The sequence below is a fragment of the Ochotona curzoniae genome, unplaced genomic scaffold, assembly GCF_017591425.1.
Source record: "Ochotona curzoniae isolate NIBS_2020 unplaced genomic scaffold, NIBS_Ocur_1.0 contig_4105, whole genome shotgun sequence".
Lineage (NCBI taxonomy): Eukaryota > Metazoa > Chordata > Mammalia > Lagomorpha > Ochotonidae > Ochotona > Ochotona curzoniae.
This window is the reverse complement of record NW_024466129.1, coordinates 594,834-620,014: the sequence shown is the minus strand read 5'-3', so window position 1 is coordinate 620,014 and position 25,181 is coordinate 594,834. Positions and strand designations below refer to the sequence as shown.

General features: G+C 41.0%; 1 protein-coding gene across 6 annotated transcripts in view; it reads right to left on the bottom strand.

Moving 5' to 3' along the window:
- DNM3 (dynamin 3) overlaps nt 1–25,181 on the bottom strand; it is a 501,537-nt gene that overhangs the window by 256,222 nt on the left and 220,134 nt on the right. For 4 of the 6 annotated variants that reach the window (XM_040984260.1, XM_040984262.1, XM_040984261.1 and 1 more), the window contains exon 13: nt 25,022–25,073. In XM_040984260.1, the coding sequence (XP_040840194.1) occupies nt 25,022–25,073 (52 nt within the window). Of the gene's footprint in view, nt 1–24,218; nt 24,249–25,021; nt 25,074–25,181 lie in introns of all 6 variants that reach the window. The other 2 variants (XM_040984259.1, XM_040984258.1) reach the window with 1 other exon arrangement.

Sequence of the window (25,181 nt, the reverse complement as noted above, 5' to 3'; positions counted from 1 at the left end):
CTTGTAGAGTTTAAGATGCAAAGAAAAAAACTTCCTGAGTTAACTGGCATCATGCACTTGATATTTAGTTGGAAGATATTATTAAACATCACTTAGTCCAGTGGGTAGAGTCATTCGGGTTATGATAAAATTACAATTGCTACAAATAACTATCTGAAAGACATTTCCAAAAAGTAATTAAAATGGATTCAAGCTTATTCTTGTGACATTCCAGCTATTTGCATTTAAATGGTCTTTTTATTTTGGAGAGAGAAGAGGATTCCAGCTACCATGTTGTGAATACACAGGGCCCACATGCCTTCCTGGCCATCTAAGAGAGCTGGATGCATTCTGTGCTGAATACTCAACAATCAGGCTGCTGTCCTAGAGTCTGAGAGAAGCTGATCCAACACTAGCCATCCTTTTCTACAGGGGAAGTACTGGCCACAAACTGCTTTGCCCAGAGACAATCTGCTCAAAATAGGAACTTAGGAAAAGCACCGGCTGCTGTGCTTTTCACTAAGAAATGGAGAGGAAGAAAGGAACCATGAAATCCAGGCTTTAAAAAAAAAAAAGTGGAATGTTATAGGAAAAGGCAAACATTCAGGACAAATGCAAAAACCACAAGGGATAAGAATACTCAAGGAAAATTAATCAAAAGAAAACAAAAAATGAATGGTCAATAGAAGACAAAGATGAAACACAATTTTAAAAGAATGCTGAGGGAAATGGGATTGGTTGCAGAATCCCCTCACAGAGAAAGAAACTCTAGAAAAAGTTAGTTTTAATCAAATTTTACCAAAAAAATCTATCATATTCACTAAAACTGCCACTTACAGATTCTTAGTGCTTGAATATCAAATTCCGTTTGGAGTCCCCAAGTAAACAAAGACAAGCAAGCCCGTAATTACTTGACTAGAAAGAACCTTGAGAGCTGAAAGGACATGTTCTTATTTGTTTGGCTGGAGACGAACTGTTTTTTAAAATTTACTGCCATAAATATCACCCAAACTTCTTTCACCAAATATAGAAACTTTGAAAGCAACTACAAGTTCAGCAACGGGCCTCTTCTATCAGTGGCAAGCCTACCCTAACAGAGGGAGCACTCTGGTTTCCTCCACGCTATCAGAAAGAAGACCTCGTTAAAGTTGGCAAGACCTGCATGCTCGGAGTAGGGTCAGACCCCAGCATCTGGTAGGCACACTAAATCATGAAATAAATATGCGAGCCAAAAAGTAAAGTTATGGAGAGAAAAATGTACATGTGGAAAAGTTTTAGTAATCCAAGGCCTTGAACTATATCTGGGAGCAAGGCATTTTGAACATGGCCTTGCTCACGGTAAAGGATGCAATGGCTCTTTCTGTGTTTTTCAGTTGTTTTTTTCCAGTGAAGCAGCAGCTGCTCAACTGCAGCAGCCCACGTAGAGGCTGTAAACCACGTTCCATTTGAGAGGTCGCTCTTGCATATGACAGAAACTTATACAAAGCCTTCTTCCATGGGTGAGCAGCTGCTTCTATAAAGTTAGTTCACTCACCAAGGGCTGCCTGTAAAGGCTGGAGAGCAGCATGGCTCCATCAAAGGAAGAGGCCAGTCAGTGGGGATAGAGCGAAGGGGACTGCTGTTGCATATTCAGGCATCCTCAGAATACAGCTGCTTATCCTTGGGTTCAACTGGTCAGTATTTTTCTGAGTAGACATACTCTCATACAAGGATTCAACTATAAATGAGAAAAAAAAAGCCTGCCTGCCAATATACAGGCTGATGGTTCCCGGGATGTAAAGTGAGATCTATTATTTTCATAGGATGATATAGCTGAGGTCCACACACACGGCAGACCACAGTTCTGGTCCCCAGGCCACGCTGTCAGGGAGGCATAGGCAGCAAGGGCTAGATCAGATGCCCTGCACGCCATTGTGTGCTCTGGACCAGGGCAAGAAGCAAGCTGTGAAGCCCTATTCACAGACTTAAGGACCCCTCCGCCATCCTACAAGTGACCAAAGAGAAACACAAAAGCAAAAGAAAAGATCACAAGCTTTAGAATAGCCTGTAAGGGTAGCACAGCCTGTAAGGGAATGCGGTAACACAGAGAGTGGTAATGGCTGGGGTTGCTGTTACTACAAACTGTCAAATAGGCAGCAGCATGTCAAGCGTCCTCTGAGACTGTGTGTACAGTTTTGATGGTGAATGTGGAATAACATCTAGCTTGCTGAAACCCTGATAACACAACTACTTTGCAATCTGGTAGAGCTGGAAGATTCCCCTCGTCTATTCTCTCTCCCCTAGCTGTCCTCTCTGATTGGTGGCAACACTTACAAAAGGGATGTGGGTACGTAAACAGGGCCTGTCTGACATCTAGGGACATAATCTGCTTCTTTAAATTTAGTTGCTGTGAAGCTAGTGTTGTATCATTTACAAAGTGAGGAACACAAACTGAGAGGGACAGTGGGCACTTCCACAGCCTAGCAGCCCACACCTGCTGAAGGAATTCCAAGTCTCCCTACACCTGTTTGGCTGAGGCTGACAACACAGTGCAAACTGAGTGACGACCTCAACTTGAGTTTCACAAATCGACTAGTTTGCAGACTCCTTTGAGAGTTCATAGCAGCAGAGGTTCACGTTCAGATTGAGAACATGTCTATTTCATTGCCATTTAATTACTGATCTATATTCATGAGCATGCATGAGCATTGCAGAATCTCTTACGGACTAGGGAAACAACATGGTTGAATGTAATCTGAAAGAGGAAACAAAATAAAGAGCAAATAAAGAGCAGTGTGTTTGGGGGACACAATGGCCTTGGAGTGGCTTTTCAGAAGTACGGCTCTGACCTACCTACAGCAGAGCGGTCTGTCCACTAGGGGTCCTAGAATGAGGCCCAGGGAGGCCCTAGGCAGCTTCCCAGGAATGGCTTCAAGCAGGTAGAGTGCGAATGCTAGCCTACTGGTCTCCTCCACAAGGCTAGCCAAACCCTAGTTAAGCCCAATGGAGTAAACAGTATTCTTCTCCCAAGAGTTACTGGATGTTGGGGTTGCTTCCTCATTCATCCCATCCCAGCAGAATCTGGTGAGCCTGGAAGGGAGGCAGGGAGTACGACCATGGCCTTTATCTCCCCCATTCCTGGGGGGAACTGTGCTCATACACAAATGCTCTCACAGAGGGAAAAGGCTCATGCCTGAGTTGTCAGGGAGAAGTTCAACTCAGGGAAGTATTCAAACAGCTCAGCTAACACCATCGGCAAGTCAGGTGGCCAATATTTCCTGAGTGGCTATACCAGGCACTGTGCCAGGTGCCCTGCCCTGAGGATCAGATATCCAGCTGTGTCTTCCCACTAGCCTGATATAATAAACACATTTTCATTTCTGATGAATTAATCTTATCATAGGGAAAAATACATGTTGAAGACCAGCAAATAAGGTAGCACATACATAAAGAAATTATCTTTAAAAAAATCAAGATAAAAATAAAATATTTCATGAAATCTTGTTTTATTTCAAGACTTGAAAAAGCCAATCTGTCAGTACTAGGAATTAATTGATTAATTGAAATGTGTACATTTGACTGGTCCTCATGGTTTTAACTTTCTAGGAAATCAGAATCTTGAAAGTATCTAAAAGAGGCATAGTGAAAACTGCAATTAGATTCTACCTGTAGGAATTCAAGAATGGAAATAGCTAACATTTACTAAACACTACTGTGTCAGATGTGCTGAGAGCTCCACGTATTTCTATTAATCTACATATAAAATAACCCTGAGGGAGGCGACACGTGGCTTGTTGGACAGATGCGGACACAGATCAGGCTCCTGGCCAGCTGATGGGCCCATGCATGCGGGCAGAAGGGCTTCCTTGTAGGAGAGACACACCCCACTGAGAATACTGAGTTCAGACTCAGCACTCGAATGAAACAACATTTCTACAGATTTGCTTTTGGAGTCCCGACTCTCAGCCTGTAACACACACAAGACTGTTTGCTATATGGTAATAGCAGCCAGTTGGAAGAAAACAATCAGACTAACAGGATACAAGTCAACACTTAAGTCATCAAGTTAGAAAAAAGGAAAATTTTTTTGGCCAGAGTGTACTAGTATCGGGCACATTCCTAGGGTCAGACCATTTGGGATTCACTTCCAGTTCCAAACTTGTTTCCTGGATGATACTGTATGAGTTATTTAACTTTGCTTTGCCTCAATTATCCTCAAACACGCTAGTAATACCAGTAGTAGAGTTTTTGCAAGGATCTGGAGCTAATACATACAAAGGGCTTTCGATTAGCATCTACTAGCATTATTCTGCATAACATCATGTTGATTATGCAAAGAATTCAAAACAGTTCATAGCAAAGCAAAACTAACAGTATGGGTTTATTACGATTCAAAAAATTGGGGGCGTGAATTTTTCTCATATCACCTGGAAAATGTATGCTGTGGAAAAACCATGCCTGGATTTCAAAAACATGTTTGCACCAAAATAAACTCATGCTTTTAATCCTGTTTTTCCATCATCTTCATAAACTTACATTTGTTAACACAAAGATGTAAAAGACTAATATTTATCATAATGTGTTAAATTCGTGGTAATATGTGATTATGATTATTTCCTCTTTCAATCTGCATGTATTTTCCAATAATATTGTTATTAAAAATACAAGTTGGCATCACACTACTGTTCATTTCTGGAGATGCTCTTTGATGTATAAGGAGGAACAGGACACTGAAAAACTGGGGACCATTACTAACAACTTGGTGGGAAAAACAACCCAGCAACAAAACATAAACAGAAGTATTCAAAAGCACTGTGTGTAAAATCCACATGATGAAAGAATATAGATTATTTTAAATAAGGAATCGATTTGCTCGAGTAAAAACATATTAACAGTGTATAGTGCAGACTGACTGCAAATAAGAAACCAATATTTGATATTCATATCAAATCAGATTTTTGTTTGAAAGATAGAGATGCCCAAAAGGTAAGTTCTGGTTTCTCAAAAAACAAAAAAAAAAGAAAGAAAGAAAGAAAATCTCTAATCTTGAGCTAATAACACTGGCATGAGTTTAAACTACAATCACCTAAGTAAACTTTTATATGTAAAACATCAGATTGCTTCCTAAAGCAGCTGCAGACTTGTGTGGTGTCTCTGTCACCTTCCATTCATGCTGTTTAGTAAAATCACATGGAGCCTCTTCCCTGGAATTTCTCTTCCAGATCACTAACCCGTGATCACACCGTCCAGGCATGTTTAAGGTCTCTGTGTCCAGGGGCGTTTGGACTGTCCTGATTCTCAAAACGATTCCTGAGGAATTTCTTCCCCTCTTATTGTACCCCAGATGTTGTTGAATTGCCTGTTTATGCATTATTTCTGCCACAGGCACAACTATTTCCGAGGAGTTCACTAAGCTGGAGCTGTTTATTCTCAGTTTACTCACCTAACCCTCTACAAGAGCCAGGCCATTAACCGTGATGAAAATCAGGGCTCTACTTTTTTCACTTTTTTCCTGTGTATCTTTTCCATGTGTAGAGTTTCCTTTGAAGTTAATGGGCCTTCCATGTGGAAGAGATTCAAGTGATACAAAACAGAGTAAGAACTAAGCCCGTCATCTATTTCTCACATCCAAGGACAAAAATACACAAACACTAAAGAAAGAATACCTCATAATTAGCCAGACCTGAGTGAAACTGGAAATTTTACTATAAATAATTCAGAAAGTTTTTCTAATAAAGAAAAAAGCATGTTAATAAATACGAATTTAATCATTCAAAAGGACATCAGTGAACACTTTGTATGTGGAAACTAAACGGTACACCAAAACAATAGCAACAACAACAAATACAGCCACATCAAGAAGCTTGTAGATAAATGATTGATTAAACACTAAGCAACATCTCACTATTGATAACTATAAAGTTACAACTGTGCCTAGTGCTGCCAAGGAGTGATTCAGAATGTCAAAAGAACTTTTTAGCACTTGAGTTCCAATCTGCAGTGGATGGAGCTGTCATCATGGCACATAAGGCCATGGTGAGCCTTGTGAGAGACGATGCTGCATGCAGATAAAGCATGCTTGGCCGTATAATTTATGTGAAGAAATCTTATCTTTATCCTTAAAGAATGGGAGACTCTTGAAGTATCTAAAATTGGGCAGGGATGTTAAGATTTGGATCATGAAAATTTTCTATCCTGCTCTGGTTTGGTAAAGCAATAACAGCAGGAAAGGGAGAGATCAATTAGTGGACTGCTACAGAATCCTAACTCAAAGACAGTGTGAATACGGAGGCTGAGAGAAGGAGCCGTTGATGCTGACCACGCAGGCTAATGGACAGACTGTTAGGCAAAGGGGAAACACTTACTGAGAGGAGGAACACATCAAAAAGAGACCGGAAGAAATAAGACACAGGCTGTGAATAATCCTAGACCAGACATGCATATTAGTGAATCGTTGATGATGAATCTGAGTGAATCAGGGGCTGTGGGAAAAAAAGTGACTTAAAATCAGAGCTTGAGAGAAAACAGAAGACAAGGAAGATCCTTTAAAGGGGATATATGTGTGGCTAGAAGAATGAGGAAAAAAAGCAGTGAACTCTGCACAAGTCAATGGGAAAGGAAGTTATAACTAGGCAAAAGGATAAAGGTCAAATGTCAGCATGAGGGAGCATGAAACTGAAACAAAACAAGCGATTTCACTGATCAGTTACATGGATGTCACTGAGAGGTAAAATCCAAAATATCCAATCACTAGCATGACACAGCCTCCCCAATTCAAAGGGATGCTGGGGTCATGATGCTGGAACAGGGTACAGGACGGAAAGGAAGTTGGAGAGACGCTGGGAGAAAGATGTCAGTGTTTCTGGTGATATTTGGGCAAGGGGAAACGGCCAGTTACAACTGGTAGGAAAAGGCCATAAGCATGACAACGGTCACGCAGCCCAGACGTCCAGGCTGGCCAAGGAGCGTCCCACCTGTTGGCACAGTGCCTCATGCAGAGTGGGAACAGCCAGACGAGAACAGACACAGTTGAAACTGTGCTATGCCATTCTGAACTTGTGTGAATCAACACGGCTCAAAATAGTCTAGATGCAAAAACAAGCAATAAACTTCTAAAAGCACTAAAAGAAAAAAAATCAATAGCTGGCCAATGAATAACAAAACATGTATCAGAGAATATGCTTTAAAGAAGTTCTAGAAACAGGGCCTGCACAGTAGCCTAGTGGCTAAAGTCCTTGCCTTACACAGACCAAGATCCCATATGGGTACCAGTTCTAATCACGATGGCCCTGCTTCCCATCCAGCTCCCTGCCTGTGGCCTGGGAAAGTAGCCAAGGACGACCCAAAGCCCTGGGACCCTGCACCTGCATGGGATACCCGGAAGAAGATCCAGGCTTTGGATTGGCTCAGCTCCAGCCATCATGGCCTCTTAGGGAGGGAATCAATGGATGGAAGTTCTTCCTCTCTGTTTCTTTTCCTCTCTGTATATCTGACTGTCTAATAAAAATAAATAAATCTTTTTTTAAGAAAAGTTCTTAGAAACATTGGCTTCTACAATTTCAAAACTGGTGACCTATTGAAACCACTTCAACGAGTATCTCGGAGCATGCCCCACATGCGAGACTTGGGGCGGGTGGGAAACCGGGTGGGGCTTCTCCCTCAATATCCCCCTCTACCTCAGATATATGAAGGAAACAATATGGAAATGATAGTCTTACCCACTTTCCTGTAGCCTTTGACCCTTTTTGCCCAAATTAACTATGTAAAGATTGACAAAATAAAAAAATTATTAAAAAAAAAAAAGAAACATTGGCTTCTATAGGGAAGCAACAACATGCCTTGCTGCTCAATCATTCATGCTAATGCTACAGAAAAATAACCATATCAATGTTATCAAGGATAAGAATTATTAACAAAGTAACAAATTCTGAGGCTTGGAGACCTAGGACATTCATATATATAGATACAGCTATAGAGAAACATGAACAATGCTGTAACATCTCTGAGGAAGTGCATTGGTGAGGTTAGCATGTAGGTGTTAATATGTGTTAGCAATTAATCCATTGGCAGAACCCATCACTGAAAATTCAAATGTTCTAGAGGAAAAATCAATGAATAGATCCAACACAGAACTTCAGTTTTAAATCTCAACTCAGTGAAAAGGAATCTGAGTCCACCCTTCCCCACAGCAATGATCAGTGTCCTAGGGATCCTGAGAGTAGTTTATGCCGACAGTGAGTTACTGCGGATGACTGAGGCCTTCTCATGGTGTAAAACCAGGCACTTACTTTCCTCAATCATTCTAGCCAGTTTCCAGAGAGCAGCTGATCAGCTGATATTTCCTTAAAAAATATTTATTTATTGTTGGAAAGTCAGATATATAGAGAGGAGGAGAGACCGAGAGGAAGATCTTCTGCCTAATGGTTCACACCCCAAGCGGTCACAATAGCTGGAGCTGAGCCAATCCAAAGCCAGGAGTCCGGAGCCTCTTTTGGGTCTCCCACGCAGGTGCAGGGCCCCAGGGCTTTGGGCCGTCCTCCATTGCTTTCCCAGGCCACAAGCAGGGAGCTGGATGGGAAGTGGGGCTGCTAGGATAAGAACCGGTGTCCATATGGGATCCTGACATGTGCAAGGCAAGGCCATTAGCCAGGCCATCAGATGATCTTTCAGTCCAACATTCTTTTAAACTACCCAGCTGTCACCTCAGTACTTCTTCCTTACTCTCGTGTCAGAACCCTGTCAGGGCTCCTAAGGGTGTTCGTGCTAGCTCATGCTAGCAAATGTACAGCAACAAATTAAAGAGCTCTTTACGATAAACAACTTCTTCCTTCTCACTCCACTCCAAATGCGTTTCAGCCATCAAAGAGGGATCAAAGATGATACTTGTGGGCTCCTGAGTTGCAAAGACTAAACAGAAAGAGCCTCGGACGTATTAAGGGAAATGCAGCCAATCTGAGGCTCAAAAACATAGACAGGGCTCAGACGTCAGGGAGGACTTCCGAGTGACTGATGTGGTTACTTCAGGGTTTCCCAAAGCATGCATTCAGAAATGCCGGTTCACAGAGATATCCCATAAAAAAGGGTTTAGTTTTTTTGATGGCTAAATAATTTTAATTCCTGCAATAACATATCTACTTTTCTTGGGTACACAATGCACCCTCTTATACAAAATACGCTGAGAAGTCCCAAGGTAAACATACCTTTTAACTGGTTTAACATTTGGTAGTCCACATTTGACCATGAAGCCCTCATTTCACATCCCGCAGCATTCCGAATGTACTCAGGAAACAGTGGTGTGTGCAGTTGAGAGCTGCACACGAAGCACACGATCTTAAACACACAAGAGAGTGTCTGTGGGAGCTCAGCTCCCTCTCACCTCTCCCACGTTCCTGCCCCAGGATCACACCTGAGCAAGAAACACGCAATACGAGAAGAGAATTCTGGATGATGGATGGCATGGGAAAACATAGCTACAGCAATGCAAGGAAGTGGAATGAGCAGTGAGCATGTAAATCAATATGGGAAGAGAACAGAAATCCGAGGACCTCTGAGAGGTTCCCTGCAGGGTGATCAGATCCCTGTGGAACAGACACATCTGCCCAGATGGACAGCTGGGAGGAAGACACACAGGTAAAGAAACACAGGCAGAGGGGATTATCTGAATAAATAGCCCAACCCTAGAGGAACTAGCAGTTAATCAACACATTAAATATATTTAAACAGCAAGAGCTATCTTTTCAATGCCAAAGAGACCGAGCCTGTCAGGGGTGGGGAGCACCCAGTCTGTAGGCTGTATAAGCCATTTGGTCTGGACTTGAAATTTCATGAACCCCTAGCAGGTTAATTTTTAACTTAAGAATTTTTGAAAGATGCACAAATGATGTTATAAATATCCAAAGGATCCTTGGCAGGGAAAAAAAAAAAAACTTCTCCAACTTCAGTAGATATGTTCAGTAGATACGAGCTAGAGACAGTGACACAGAGATCATTGTGCAAATGAATAGTTATTGAATACTTACTTAGTTGAGTACCTATTAATCTATTTCTAGGTATGCTCATGTTGCGGCAGTGGTAGAGGTGGGATGCAGGTCAGGACAAACAAAAAACAAACAAAAAAGCAAATTATATATCAGAAGATCAGTACTATGCAAGAAGCAAAGCAACCCAGGTGGGACAATGAGTGCCCACAGTCTGAGTGAGGGAGAAGGGAAATGCTTTCTCACTCAGTCAGGAAAGGCCTCTGATGAAATCGTGCTCCTGCAGAGATCTGAGGGAATTTAAAAAGAAAGTATTTAGTGCTTTTGCTGTGTGGGACAACAGAATGAGGAATGAATTCTAGAGACAGAGGGCACAGCAAGTACCAAAGTCCTGAGGCAGGAATAGCAGGGAGTCCCACTGTGAGCGATGAAGGGGCAGTAAGAAGTGGGATTGGGCAGAAGGGGACTAAATTATGTAGCTTTAGAAGTCTTCAGATCTGATCGGAGGGTTTAACAGAGAAGACAGGACTTGCCTTAAAGAGAGCACTCCAGATGTTGGGTAGAGACACACCAGGAGACCAGTAACCCAGCAGACGACGGACACATCCAACGGGCCAGTAGGAATGGGCAGAAAGAGAAGTGGGAAGATTTCAGGCATGACAGGAGATGTGGGGAGTCACCTTGGACAACCTATCTGACTCTGCGTCTCAGTCCCCACACATCAAGGAGCTGTGGCTACCTAGATTATCAAGGATGTTGTGAAGAATTGAGAAAATGATCAGTGTAAGTGCTTAGAACAGGGCTAGTTTAAAGAAATGCTTAACACAAATTGTTTTCTTATTATTATTCATCCAAATAGGAACATCTACACTGAAAGGAAAATTTGAGTAACAAAGCATCTAACACACTGCCTGATCAAATCATCTGCAAATTATGATCTTGACTACTTAAAAAATCAGATATGCCAGAGATAGACAGAAGTTCTGGTAATGTTATCAGCCCAAGAATTTTTTTTTTCTAAAAAGGAGTCCATCTATACCATTTTAATGACAAGTAGAGAAGCTTCATTAAGCCGTATAGCTCTGCTCTGAACCCTAACTGCTCACACAGTGGCACTTTATATCATCTTGCTTTGAATTATTTCAATGATGCTTTCTTGGTGCCCATTTCCCCAATACGGATATGGCTTTCTGAGTTTGAAGATCAGGTTAGCCATTTATTAATGATGTGAACTTTGGAAAACTGCTTAATCTAGCCAAGCTTCATATTTTTTTTGGTCACCTGAGAATTAAAACTAACAACACTAACCTCAAAAACATATTCTAATTATTAGCTAGATGGATTTACATAAAGCATTTGATAGAATTTGTCATACAATAATTTTTCAACAAATGGAAGATACTATTATCAAGTAAGGAGCAACTGTGCTTCGTTTTTTTTTTTTAAGCTTTATTTAATTGAAAAGCCAGATTTACAGAGAAAAGGGGAGACAGAGAGAAAGATCTTCCATCCACTGGTTCACTCTCCAAATAACCAAAATGGTTGGAGCTGAGCTGATCTAAAGCCAGGCAGGAGCCAGACTTCCTACAAGTCTCCCACATGGGTGCAGGGTTCTAAGGCTTTGGGCCATAATCTGCTGCTTTCCCAGGCCATAAGCAAAGGAGCTGGATGGGAAATGGAGCAGCTGGGGAAAAAACCAGCACCCATGTGGGGTCCTGGTGCTTGGAGAAGGAGGATTAGCCAATTGAGCCACTGCTCGTCTCATCCTCAGATCACAGGTGGGTCAGGAAGTTATTACTGTAACAGTTCTAAGACAGGGCCAACACCACCACCTAGGGCTAGCTGCGAACACATAGCACGTGTACTACAATTTCAGTGTCTGTGCGACAGCTACTGAGCAGAAGGATGGGAAATGCAGAAATAGCTCTGTTGTAATCCAAATAAAATCTATAATTGGCAGTTAGTTCTGCTAATCACTCTGGAATCATCTTAACGGAAGATTGGATTTACCACATTTCAGAGCTATGTCTAGCAATTTTTATGATGACAGATTTAGACAGCAAACTTACATTATCACCCTAAGCAAACCTGAGATGATCACTAATCAGTGATAATTAAATTTAAGAATAAATTTTTTCTTCTGGATGACAAGCAGCATTATATGTTCAAAATTAATAAGCAAGTTTATGACATTCTCAGGTTTTCTTTCTGGATGTTAACATCACAGCTTTTGATCCATTATTTTATACATCACACTACATATCAGATTCCAGATTTCAGAATATGTAACTCTTTTCATTCATTCAATATTTTTTGGCTGAGCATTTGCTCTGAGTAGATTCTCTGTTAAGCACAGAGAATAGAGCAGTGAAAATGAGAACGTCTGTCTCTGACCTGACAGAGCTTATAGGCAAGCCTGAACAAGGGATGCTGAACAAGCAATTTTACATGTCCTGGGGAAGGTGCACATACCTCTGGGAAACACGGGTAAGCACAGAAAATGCGCTCCAAGGAAGGGCTACCTAGATGGGCATTCATGAACGGATGTTATCTGGCCAGAAAGGGAAGAACTTGAACCACTGGAAAATTCACTATGTTCACAACTATGGGAGCCCAGGACTCAAAAGTCTTAAACGGAAAACAAGGAATGGGAACCAAGCAGGGAAAAGAAAACTGATTTAGAATATGGACTTAATTCTAAACATGAAGAAGCAGTTTGAACGACTGTAAACTGAGGAGTAATAGTTTCACAATTTTTGCTTGTTCCTTTTCACCAAGACAAAACAAACAAAATCCCCATCAAACATTTCACTTGTTTGCAACTTCAGTGTAAGTTTTAAGGGAGAGTGTGGAACTTTTGGTTCAACTCAGTCTTTTAATTATCTGTGTGTTTTAATTCTCCATATTGTTCCTGATCTCCGTAATCATGACTAATTGAAAATTGGCTGTAACTCAAGATACTCCATGAAAAAACTTAATGAAAGTATGTAACAGATGAAGTCTGTATTTCTATTGAAAACTGGAGAGCATATAAGTAACAGGCATTCTGGTTTCTATGGGAAATGGAGAGGTCCTGGCAAATATCAGTCATCTAGAGCAACTATTTTGTTAATCCCATAAACTAGTTGCAGATGTTGGCTCAAATAGCTAGGCTTTGCATCTGTAATTTTAAAATTGTCTCATATTTCTAAAACCTGACTCTGCATGCACCGGAAATCAGTGACATGAATTATGAACTTCAGGAAGAGGAGAAGCATAAGAAATGCCAGAAGTGACAGGAGATAATATTGAGAGTGGTGGTCGGGCTCTGTGCACAGGATGAGTGAAGGATGACACGGTTCCTTCCTCCAGCACACGGATCCTGCAACCAGACATTGGGAAATGAAATCCTGCAAGCGCATGTACCAAACAAGAGGAAGTCATTTGTAGATAGTTGAGTTCTCAAAAACAAATCCTCCTTTTTCCTTCCCCTCCTCCACTCTACATCAGGTCAACAGGAAGACCAGAGTTTCTGGAAAAGGAAAGAAACTTTAAAAAACAAAAAATTGAGAGCACAATGTATGCTGAAATTTTCTTACTTTAATTAAGAAAATCAAGTTTAGTAGACAGGGCAGGAGAAACAAAATGACTCACTGTAAAAACAATATTTTTATTTTACTTAATATTATTTTCTCATCGAAGGCCATAAGAGAAACTCAAAACTGAAAAATTGGGCTGAAGAACGTAGGCGTCTATAGGTAATTAACTCTCAGTATACAGAAATCTGTTATGATGGTGACTTATTTGATTTAAATATTTTTTGCATTTCTCTAGCTCATTTTTGTGTGCGTGCATTCTTCCCTAAGTCATGTTCCATCAGGCAACATGAAACGGAGGCATATCTAACAGTCTGCTCACAGGGACCATCCATCCCAGGCCAAGTGTGAACGGCGTCACTAGGAATCGCGACAACATCTTCAGCCATCAAGGCAGGAGCACAGTGCAAGGCTCAACTGCGAGACCCAAACCCTCATTTCCTGGCTAGGGAACACTCGTCTCATAGAAATCAGCCCAGTTCAACAAATCCCATTGTTACTCTGGGGTGGGGATTTCATTCCTCGCTTCAGCTAACACTCCACATGCTCCTATTTTGTTCAAGAGAATAACTCTAAGTTTAGTTATTTTTCATTTATACACTTAGGAAATACACTGCTTAGGAAATGAACCACTTTGGTCTTTCCAGATTGTGTAAGATAAATCTGAGACCAGTATAATTCTTTCAAATTACTAAAACTACTCCAGTCACAATCTTGGTGTACCCTGGCACCAACTTCCCAGGGAAAGGAAAAAATGATTCATGCAAACAACCACACAATTGCTCCTTGCAAATATCTGGGAGGAACAAGGGAGGTTTCAAAAAGGGATCAGAGACGATGGCAAACAGAACTTAGGACTGATATATCAAACTAACACAGAAGTGATCTAAGACCCTACAATTAGAAGACATCTGTTTACATGAAAGGAAGAAATACATTGTACTCAACTGGGATTATACCATTACAAAGCAAGATTGGAGAAACATTTATGCTGAGATGTCTCAACTGATCCCCCTTAATGCCAGGACTGATAACCTTGATATCTTATATTCTTGACATGAAGACCCTGTATGACACAGCAAATCCAGGATGACGCTGAGATTACAGCCCTCAAGGTTTACCAACAGGTATTTCCCCAGCCTGACATACTTAACATGAACGTTCTTCTCTATGAATTGAAAACTCCTAGAGCATAGAGATGTCTTTGTATCTTCAGGATCTTGGGTTAGGTTACATATTCTGACTCAGGAGAGTGAGTGGACTCATGCTTTTTCAGCAGTAGGTACAGTTCTACTGTAAAATATGTGCTGATTCTTACTTCTTTTAAATTAAAAATGATTGTCTCTGAGTGTGCTTGTGGGTGTTAGGGCATGTAGGCATTCAGGCATTATAAATCCAGTTATACCTACGGAGGTGAGTCAGACTGAGTGTAGTTAGAAGTATATTTGCCTTATCTGCATTTAAGTTTCACAATGAAAATGTGTTTGTGCATTTCTTGTATAATTTAAATGAGATTTATAGGTTAAAATGATATGTAACACTGATACTTTGTGCTAAGTAAGTCACGCATGTGTGGGGCCCACATAAAAGTTAAAGCAAGAACAAATAAATACATTTTAGAAACTGGGGGCCAGTTTGTGGCACAGTGGTTTAAGAAGATGTTTGCAGCTGTTTGAGGGGGCAGGATCCCATATCAGAGCCCATGTCCCAACCTAACTCCTTGCTACTGTGCCTGGAAGATTGGTAGTGGATGACCCAAGGACTTGGGCCCCGCCGTCTATGTGAGATGCAGAGGACCTCCAACGCCCTAGCTTTGCCCTGATCCAGCGCCAGCCACTGTGGCCACTTGGTGAATGAATCAGTAGATGGAAGGTATTTTGCTTCCTCCCTTTGTCTCTGTCATTCTGTTTCTAAATTAATAAAACATAAATCTTAAAGAAAAACAGCTAAGGAAAAATTGAATAGTGACAACCCTATCTTGACCTGCCATATAAGGTGCCTGTGGTCAAGGGCTGGAGGATGGGTTTGCTAGTGAGGGGTGGAAATGAAAGCGCCACCACACAGCTTCAGGGAACTCTGGTAAAACACCCAAGAGATAGTTCAATGCAGTGCACAGCCATACAAGGTGGAGAACAGAGTGGAGCAGCTTTATGTTTGGTCTTTGAGGGACCTGCCTAAAAACAGATAACCAGCAACCCATACAAAGCCCTTTCACCACCCAAGTGGCTGAGAAGGCATGAAGCTGAGGCTTCTTACTTAAGACGCAAACTCAAAATTAAGAAGCAATTAAAACAGTGAACAAGTATTATTAATCAAGGATAGTGAAACTGATATAATCCCAAAGTATACAAGCACTGGAAACAGTCCTTAACAAGCAAACATTTAAGGTTACTTAGCTCAAGGGCATTTTCAGTTCTCAAATTATAATAGTTAAAACTTCAGGGCTTACCCCACTAGGAGATCTTACAATTTTTAAATGCTATAAAAATGCCAAGGAATTTTAGAATCATATAGATATTTCACTTAGTTGGAATCAAACATCCAACATGTGCACAAAGAAAGACAAACAGGACAGCATAGTAAGTAGAAGAAAAGAAGGAAGGAAGGAGAGAAGGGAGCACTGGGGTGGAATATAGGAGGGAGGCAGGCAGCCTTGGGAGCACTGGGGTAGAAGACAGCAGGGAGCCAGGCAGGCAGCCTTGGGAGCACTGGGGTGGAAGACAGGAGGCAGGCAGCCTTGGGAGCACCGGGGTGGAAGTCAGGAGGGAGGCAGGCAGCCTTGGGAGCACCGGGGTGGAAGACAAGAGGGAGGCAGGCAGCCTTGGGAGCACTGGGGTGGAAGACAAGAGGGAGGCAGGCAGCCTTGGGAGCACCGGGGTGGAAGACAGGAGGCAGGCAGGCAGCCTTGGGAGCACCGGGGTGGAAGACAGGAGGCAGGCAGGCAGGCAGCCTTGGGAGCACCAGGGTGGAAGACAGGAGGCAGGCAGCCTTGGGAGCACCGGGGTGGAAGTCAGGAGGGAGGCAGCCTTGGGTGAATCACTTGCTCCTTTTACTGGTGAAACAGGATCAGGCCTCCACTGCTGACGCCAAGACCAGAGCTTAGGTGTGAGGCTGGATTTGCAAATGGAAGGGAGTTTTCCAGGTAGTTTTGAACAGATGAAATTTGCCATTCCTGAACTTTCTAAGCTCGACACCTTCAATTAAGGTACAACTCAGCACTAAAAATACAGAAAGCACATCAGTGGATTTTTCTGGGAGAAAAAAAAAACCTAGATGACATATCTTCAACATTGTTGCAGATACAACTCTAGATTTAAAAGATGCAGAACAAATTATCAGACTGTACATTCCACAAAATGTGACTTTCTTTCCCTCTATTTCCTATCTCACTAAAATACAGTGGAGTTCTGTATAAGCTATTGATTTGCTCCTCTGGAGATATTTTCCTAGTGAAGGAATGAAAGGGAAACATTCAGACAGTTATTACAATTTGGCATTTTAATTACAGTAATTTTTACAAACTCAACTCCATTCCTTTTAGGATCTAGCAGTCATACTGAAAGGAAACATTTAATTAATACTTTAGAATAAGAGAAAATTAAATGTAATAATGTGACTTCCGATACCAGGAATTACAAAATAAAATCGGTGATGCAATTTTAAAAAGTGTCAGAAGCAGTGGCTTCAGAATTATCAGAGAACAAATTCTGTAATTGAATTGCCTGGACTTTTATTACTGTGCTGTTTATTTACACAGACTGGAACCATGTCGTGACCCTTCTATCCCACAGTTTACTTATTTGCAGAACAGTTAGTAAGGATACCTACATCATAGGACTGTTGGAAGGAGTGAATGAATTCACTAATAGCCACAACTAAGCATCTAGCCACCATCGTTGCACTGAACACTCAAAAATTCTCATGAAACAGTTACTATCAATTTATTATCAATCAGAAACCCGAGGAAGACTAATGCTATATAATTTGCTCATAGATTACACAGTGACTTCATGGTCTCAGCTCCAAAAAGCCAATTACAACTGTGCTGCTTCTCAACCTCTAAACTAGGGGTAATGGATGAACTAAAAAACTCAATAAGCCTAATCAACAAATGAATGAAAGAGTTTAAACAATGTAATAATTCCATTTTCCAAATTAAATCATTCTGAAGACAGTGCTTCAGGAGTCCTTCCCCATCAGCAGAGCGGAGCCTTCTCCCAGTGGCCATCCTCTCCGCTTCCCACCACAGCGCTGACTTCCAGAGAGGCAGTCCAACCTTCCCAGTAACTCCTGTGATCCTGAGAGCACCTGCTCTTGCCCAGAGAATCTGGTTGAAGCCAGTTAGTGTATCTCATTTTCTGTCCACAGTGATTGACTCACAAACGAGTACATGAGCTAATCCAGACCCATCAAAGTGAGCACCACCACTTTTCCATATGATCTAACTCAATCAGAAATGAGTACATGATTCAAGCCAGAAGGAACTTCAGGTTTTATTTTCTGGGTTTTTTTTTTTCCTGAAAATTCTGGGAACTTCTTATTTCCGTGGATGCAGAGTTTAGTTAAGCTTACAGAAATTAATCCGAAAGAATTCTAACACTGATAGGCAGATGTCAGGTAACAGCAGGGGTTTGAGCAACGAATTTGAAGTTGTATTGTAGTACAGCAGGTCAAGCTACCTACTATGCTAGCATCCCAACTTAGCAGCAATTCAAGTCCCAGCTACATCACCTCTGATCCAGCTCCCTGCTAATACTCCTGAGGAGGCAGTGGCAAATGGCCTACACGCACCACCCCCAACCCCTCCCCACATGTCAGACCCAGTGGCATTCCTTGCTCCTGACCTCGGCCTGGTCCAGACCCAACCTCTGGGGACATCTTGGGAGTGAACTAGTGAATAGACCACTCTCTTTGGATCACATTTTTTTCTCCTCCTTTCTGTAATCCTGTCTTTCGAATAAGTTAACTTTTACAAAGAGAGCCAGACTCCAAAGGGCTGAGTTATTGCCTGACTATAGCATAGGGGTGTGAGAACACTGGGTTATTTATCTTAGGCTATAAAGTTGGCATCACTTGTTACTCAGTGACAAGACTTTCACCTCTTTTGATATTGAACTCGAACCATGTACTTACAGTGGCTAGAGATCAAGGTCACTTGGTAGGAACATCTCAGGATATTGGGGAAGTGACTACTGTCTACTGACACTAAGTTCCTAAAAGCAAGGAGAGAAGATGCCCTGCTTTGATAGGAAAGGTCTTTGCTGCTTACAACCTATAACACCAAAGGTTGATAATCCAGGTGCCTTAGAAATGTGTGGGTTTGAGAGAGCCAAATTTCATGCTTTAATCTAAAGTTAGAACCATAAAGGGCACATTGATTGCAAACACATGATAAGCCTGGGACTAGAAGATACCCTGATCCTCAGCTCATATATGCACCTGCCTGCTCCCTGCCTAGGGAAGGACTTCCTGTTTACATAATTGCAGCCGATGAAATCTGGACCCATAGAACATATTAGTAGTGCCTTCTTACTCAAGACTCCAGGGATTAAAGGAATAAATTACAAGTCATAAACAGGCTACATCAATTGTGGTGCCTAATATTTTCAGATCCAGAATATATCACCCATTTTTTTTTGAGTTACCTACACTTGAAGATGAAGATTGTTCAGAAATATCAATAGCTATCGCTAGTTATGGCCCTTCTGCATTCTTAATTTATTCCAATAACACCTCTTATTTTCAATTTGCATGTAGCATTCTCCTGTCTCTTAAAAAAATCTCGAAATATAACATTCCACACACTGATTTCAACCTCCCAAATCATCACCCATTTCTTTTATTACTCATGTGCATTTTCTGATTTTAGTAATACCTCCAGTGCCCTGACTTACCCATTTCCTTCCAATCTTTAGTCAGCATCATCTTTTGTCCTGTTTTCCTGTGCACAAAGTCTTAATTTCCTATTTCCCTAGTTGAGCCAAGATGACTGAATTTTGGGTGATAGGGTATCAATGGAAGCAACAGATGGCACTAGTGGGATAGTGCTTAAAACTCTTGCTCACTCGGCTTCTATCTCTTTCCCTCCTGTCCCAAGACCCCGCAGGATCCCTTAACACAGTGTGGTTTTGACCCTGTGAAACAGAATGCCCTTATTTTCACAGTGCTCACTGGATTAACACAGCAGGGTGAATTATATGTTTTACTGTGATGAGGAGGTTGTAACTTGACTGATCCATCTTGATTAATGCATCAGTAAAACACGTAAATTAGATCACACGGTCTTCTCAACTTGCGCGTGTTCAAAACTTAGATTCAACTTCCCTCTTGAACTTATATGCTAAATCCCTGGGGGTGAGGGCTGGGGGCAGATTATACCAGTTACCTGAGTTTTCAGCTTCCTGGCCACGGTCCAGTTACATGGAAGAGGACTTCACAAGATCCAAAGAGTTGATACTAACAAACTCCAGCTAACTGAAAGCCCCCAGGAAAAGGACCACCGAAATATTCTCTCTCCTCAGCTTTCATTCCACCATTCTACAACTTTTTTGTCTTCATTTCTCTGACTCCCTTTTTAAAGTTTCTCATTCTGTTCCAGTTATTCTTTCTCCATCATTTCTTAAATCCTGTTATCTCCTTCTATGTCCTCACCCTTTGGAGGCAATTCCCTCTTCTCCATGGACTGAGCTACCACTTATGTACTGACAACCATAAATCCTATATCTACAGTCTACATAAGCCCCAAATCTCAAAACCAACGTCTCCAAAGAACACAAAGTTGAATTCAGCCCTTCCTTACCGTCTTCTCCCATGCGTGCATCTCCTCGCCATACCTCCATTCTCAGAGAATTCCCTTAGCTATAATCATGGGAAAATGACTTAATCCCCCCCAACTATGATTTCTAGTTCTTCCAGCTCTACTCCTAAATACATCCTGAATCAATCCCAACATATACATATGCCAACATACATATTCTCACCCCAACTGCTTCGAGAATATCCTTGCCAATTTCCAGATCTCTAGATTTTCTCCTCAAAATTGTTCTGTTTGGCTGACACCCAGATCTCCCTTAGATAAAATTCAGTGGCTACCCCTTCCTTGCTGGAAAGAACTTAAACTCTTCTCCAAAGCTTTCAGAAGAAATACTTCTCTGTCTCTTCTGAACTCAACACCGCATCCCAGCTTCTTTTTATGCCAGATTCTCACAGTGACTCATATTTAAAGCAACTCTCCCTGACCCTAGATCCAAATCTGAGCCCCCACATAATGTTCTCTACTCGTGATTTTAACATCTAGTCTATAAAAAAATCAGAAACCTGAAATATGGATGACACTGCAGACAACGTCCAGTTCTGTCCCCAGCATCCACAGGTTTTCTGGATTCTTCTTATTTTTGGACTCTTCAGTTCCACCAGTGTCTCCTCAAATCTACTACATATACTCAAGCCCATCAACACAAGTCCTGGTCCATAACAGCATCCTACATAATTTCCTTTTTCAGGCTTACATCCCTGTCAAAATGCTTATTCTATAGGCAGGATTTTATTTCTAACATACTAACATGATTTGCTTAACACTTACTTTATGATACTCCACTGCTTTAAGCAGCATGAAGATAGCTTTAGTGGAACCTATGTCCCAATAAAAGAAGACAAAAAAAGAACAAACCAATGAAAAATCAAGACTGTTTCAAATAAAATAGTGACACAGACAATGCAAGACTTCAGAGGAGGAAGGTAACTTTCAGATCCAGCAGTCAGAACTGGCCTCTTGGGGCAGTGATGTCTCACTAATTTTGAAGGGCAAGTGGAAGCCGGCCTTGGAAAGGAGGCCAGTACAATGCATTCACTTACCATCACCCGCACTGGGCTGTGAGCTCTTGCAATAATGGCCCATGACTGAAGCATTCTACTTCTCTAAATACTCACCACCATTTTTGTCATGAATTTTTTTTAATATATGTATGAGGAGCTGGATGGAGTTTCTGAGCAGTCCAACTATGGGTAAAGTGCATACCCACATGTTCTAATATAATCCTTTATACCATTTTGTGAAACTATTAAAATTTCTAGGCACACAAAACTGAATGGGGTTTATACTTTAAAGAGCTTCTTTTTTTCTTTATTTTTTCCTAAATCTTTTTAATATGTTTCTGAACAACTCTTACAGCCAGTAGTCCTAAGAGGACAGCAAAATGAATGAATGACTCATCAGGAAACTGCAGGACATTTTGGTCCCACCAGCCACAAAGGCCCGCTGGCCCTATCTTCTTTAAAGTAAAAATTGTTGTCAATGAAGCCCAAATTAACATCAGGTACTCAGATTCACAAAGCAAATAATATCAAGTAGTTATAGTTCATTTTTGCAAGTATAAAAATCATAAAGGATTTTTCATTAAGGGAACTGAGCATAAACTAATTTGATTCTGGAAAATAGGCTACTCCATTCAAACTTCCTCACTTGCAAATTGAAAGGTGTTTTGCTTCAGCAGCACCTAACCTGTTGTGAGAAATATCTGTGTTTTTTACTTAACCCATACGTGGTATAACTATTCATCTATCTCATTCCACAAAAGGATGTATTTAATTACAACGTGCCATGTCTGACCACATGATAATTGCGAAAAACACAAGACATAGTCAATATATATTTTTTAAACTAAAAAAGAAAAAAGATCTACCCTTCAAGGCATGCCTACTCCCAAGCACTTTAGATAAGGAATTTATATTCTATCATGACAATCATACAAATTCTATTATCTGGAGCAATAAAACTCAACAGATGTGCTCTGATACAGTGAGCAATGCTCAAGCCACAAAAGTCTTATTGCCATGATTTTAACATTTGGAAGTAACATGAAAGGAAGCTGCCACCAGCTTCTGTTCAGACTTGATGTAACATGCATGTTTGTGTCAGTCTACCACGATCCTGCTGTGTTTATATGGACACGAGTCAGAGATGCCTCTGACTACAAAGAAATTTCTGTCGTAAATCCTTTGCATCACAACTAGACATCATTTGGGCATTTCAGGTGTTGTGGCAGACTGAAGCAGCTGCCTGTGGTGCCAGCATCCTATAATGCAGTCCTGGTTTCTTCACTTTTCCTTAGTTCCCTGACAATGTGCCTGGGAAAACAATGGGGGACGACCCAAGGACTTGGGCTCTTGAACGCATGTGGGAGACCCCCAAGTTTCTTTCTCCTTGCTTTGGAATGGTCTGGCTCCAGCCCAGCTCCGACCAAGATCTGGCCATTGTGACCATCTGGGGAGTGAACCAGCAAATGGAACATCTCCCCTCTGCCTTCCCACTCCTATAACTCTGCTTTCAAATAAATAAATCTTTCTTTTTTTTAATGCCATGGCTTGTAATTTTCCCAAGGGCCTCACTGGTCTCAACTATAACTTTTATGAAAAAGTTATAATTTTTATATCAATTTCCCCTCAAAATAGCACCTACCTGCTAGTAGCAAGATTTCAACTCTTTCCAGGCATATATCTCATGTTGACTACAAACCTCATTAAGTATATTATTTCTGACTTTTTAAAAAAGATTTATTTTTATCAAAAGAGTTGCAGAAAGAAGGAGAGATGAAGAGAGATCTTCCATCTGCTGGCTCATTCCCCAGATAGCCACAAGCGCTGGAGCTGAGTTGGTCTGAAGCCAGGAGCCAGGAACTTCTTCTGAGTCTTCCACATGGGTTCAGGGGCCCGAGAACTTGACCATCCTTGGCTGCCCTCCCAGGCACGTTAGCAAGAAGTCGCATAGGAAGCAGAGCTTCTGGGACTCAATCCAGCACCCACATGAGATGTCAGAGCCACAGGTGAAGGGTTAGCACGCTATGCCATGGACTCTCAACAATCATCCTGTAGAAATAGTTTCTGTTCATCCCATCACATAACCCAGGCTAAGTTTATTCAGTGCTATACAACTCAGTGCAAAGTGCAATATCAGCCCAAAATATTTAGGTTCAAAATCTGTTTCTTCCATAGATATGGGATTATTAGTTTAGCCACACTGTACAAAGCTGAAAGGATAAACCTGGTTCACACACATGAGAGAAATGAGAGCTAAAGCCAATGCTAGTCATCTGGCAGTGTCCTTATACTTCAATAAAAAAAAAGGTATTTGGGCTTTCAAGATTCAACTCAATAATGATATAAAATGGCCCTGGGAAAAGTTTCAATTTTGCTTTATTATTCAAAAATGAAATCTAAATAATCTGAATTGAATCGTCTTATCAACAACAACAAAAAAAGCAAAATCAGATATTCAAGATTCACCCACCTTTTGGAAGTATCATCTACATTTACTGGAAATATTATCACACAAAGAGAAGAGAAAAGCTTACGCCTAACGACAACAAAGCATAAAAGGACAGAGATGAAGATCATTAATGATTTTAATTATTTTAAGGCCCATTAAAATTAGAGAAATATCAAAGCACCCACAATGTTAAGGGTTTATTATTACAGCATTTTAGAGTTTACTAGTTCATACCTTTCAGTCACAGCAAGTTATTAGCAGTGAAGGGATGAACTCTGTTTTAAGAGGATTTTTATTTCAATGATAGGGTGTTACAAACAAGACAACCTAAGTTCAAAAAAATTAGTAGCCAGCGCTAGTTGAGTTAATCAGTTAAAGACAAACTGTGCCCTTTGAAAGCAAAATGAAAAAGCAACAGTAAGGCTTACAGAACTTAGCTCGTACAATTTGCCTTGAAGGCGGAAGATTGGTTCCCTGAAATAGCAAAGAATTATATGCTTTAGTTCAGAAAAAAAAAAAGATTTTAAAATAAAGTCTGTTATTACCTCTTCTCCTTTCAAAACAATGGCAAAAAAATCTAGAGCAGAGGTTTCAATTTGTTCAAAAATTGTACCTCTGAATTTAAAAAAAAAAAGACAAAATCATCATTGTTTTGACTTGAAAAGAAATAACAATGCAAATATTCATTATCACATAAAACATGAAGGAAACAGCAAACTGTCGGAGTTAATGCAACCTCTGCAGAGCGCTGTTAGTGAGACAGCTGGTGGCCCCAAGACAGAAACTCCAGATCCTCGTTCTCCAACAGGAGACTCATCCAACAACTGCCTTCCTGCTGAGCTGTCCCTTCACTGTTACCAGGCTGTGCAATGTGTGAACTAGCCAGCAGCACCAAAAGCTCATGCAACCACTGGCCACAGTTTAACCTTGAATCAACTCACAGATTCAACGTTAAACTCAGGAGTGATGGAAGCAAGCACAATAGGACCTGAGGAATCCAAAATTGAAATGCAGAGCAAATAGCAGAAAAGTTACTTAAAATAAATCAATATGGTTAATTGCATAAAATGGCCAAAAAAAAAAAAAACAAATGCACTTCACTGCAAAAACTTTAGAAGCAAAACAAAAACAAAACTGCATTTCAAGCAAAATTTGCGCATGATTAATGTGCATTAAGAGATAGTCAAAGCGAGGCAGTCCATGTTCTTCAGGGCGTGCATGCATTGGTTCTCTTAGACAATTCCTACCTGATTTCCAATGGTGGCTTTCTTGTGAACCTGACTGCTCCTCTGCTGAGCACTGAGGAAAGAGGAAAGTGGCACTGAACACACTCTAAACAAGAAGCAGACACTAAAACAAATACACTCAGGCTTTAGGAGAAATGTCAGCAACGGAGGCCGAGCCAAT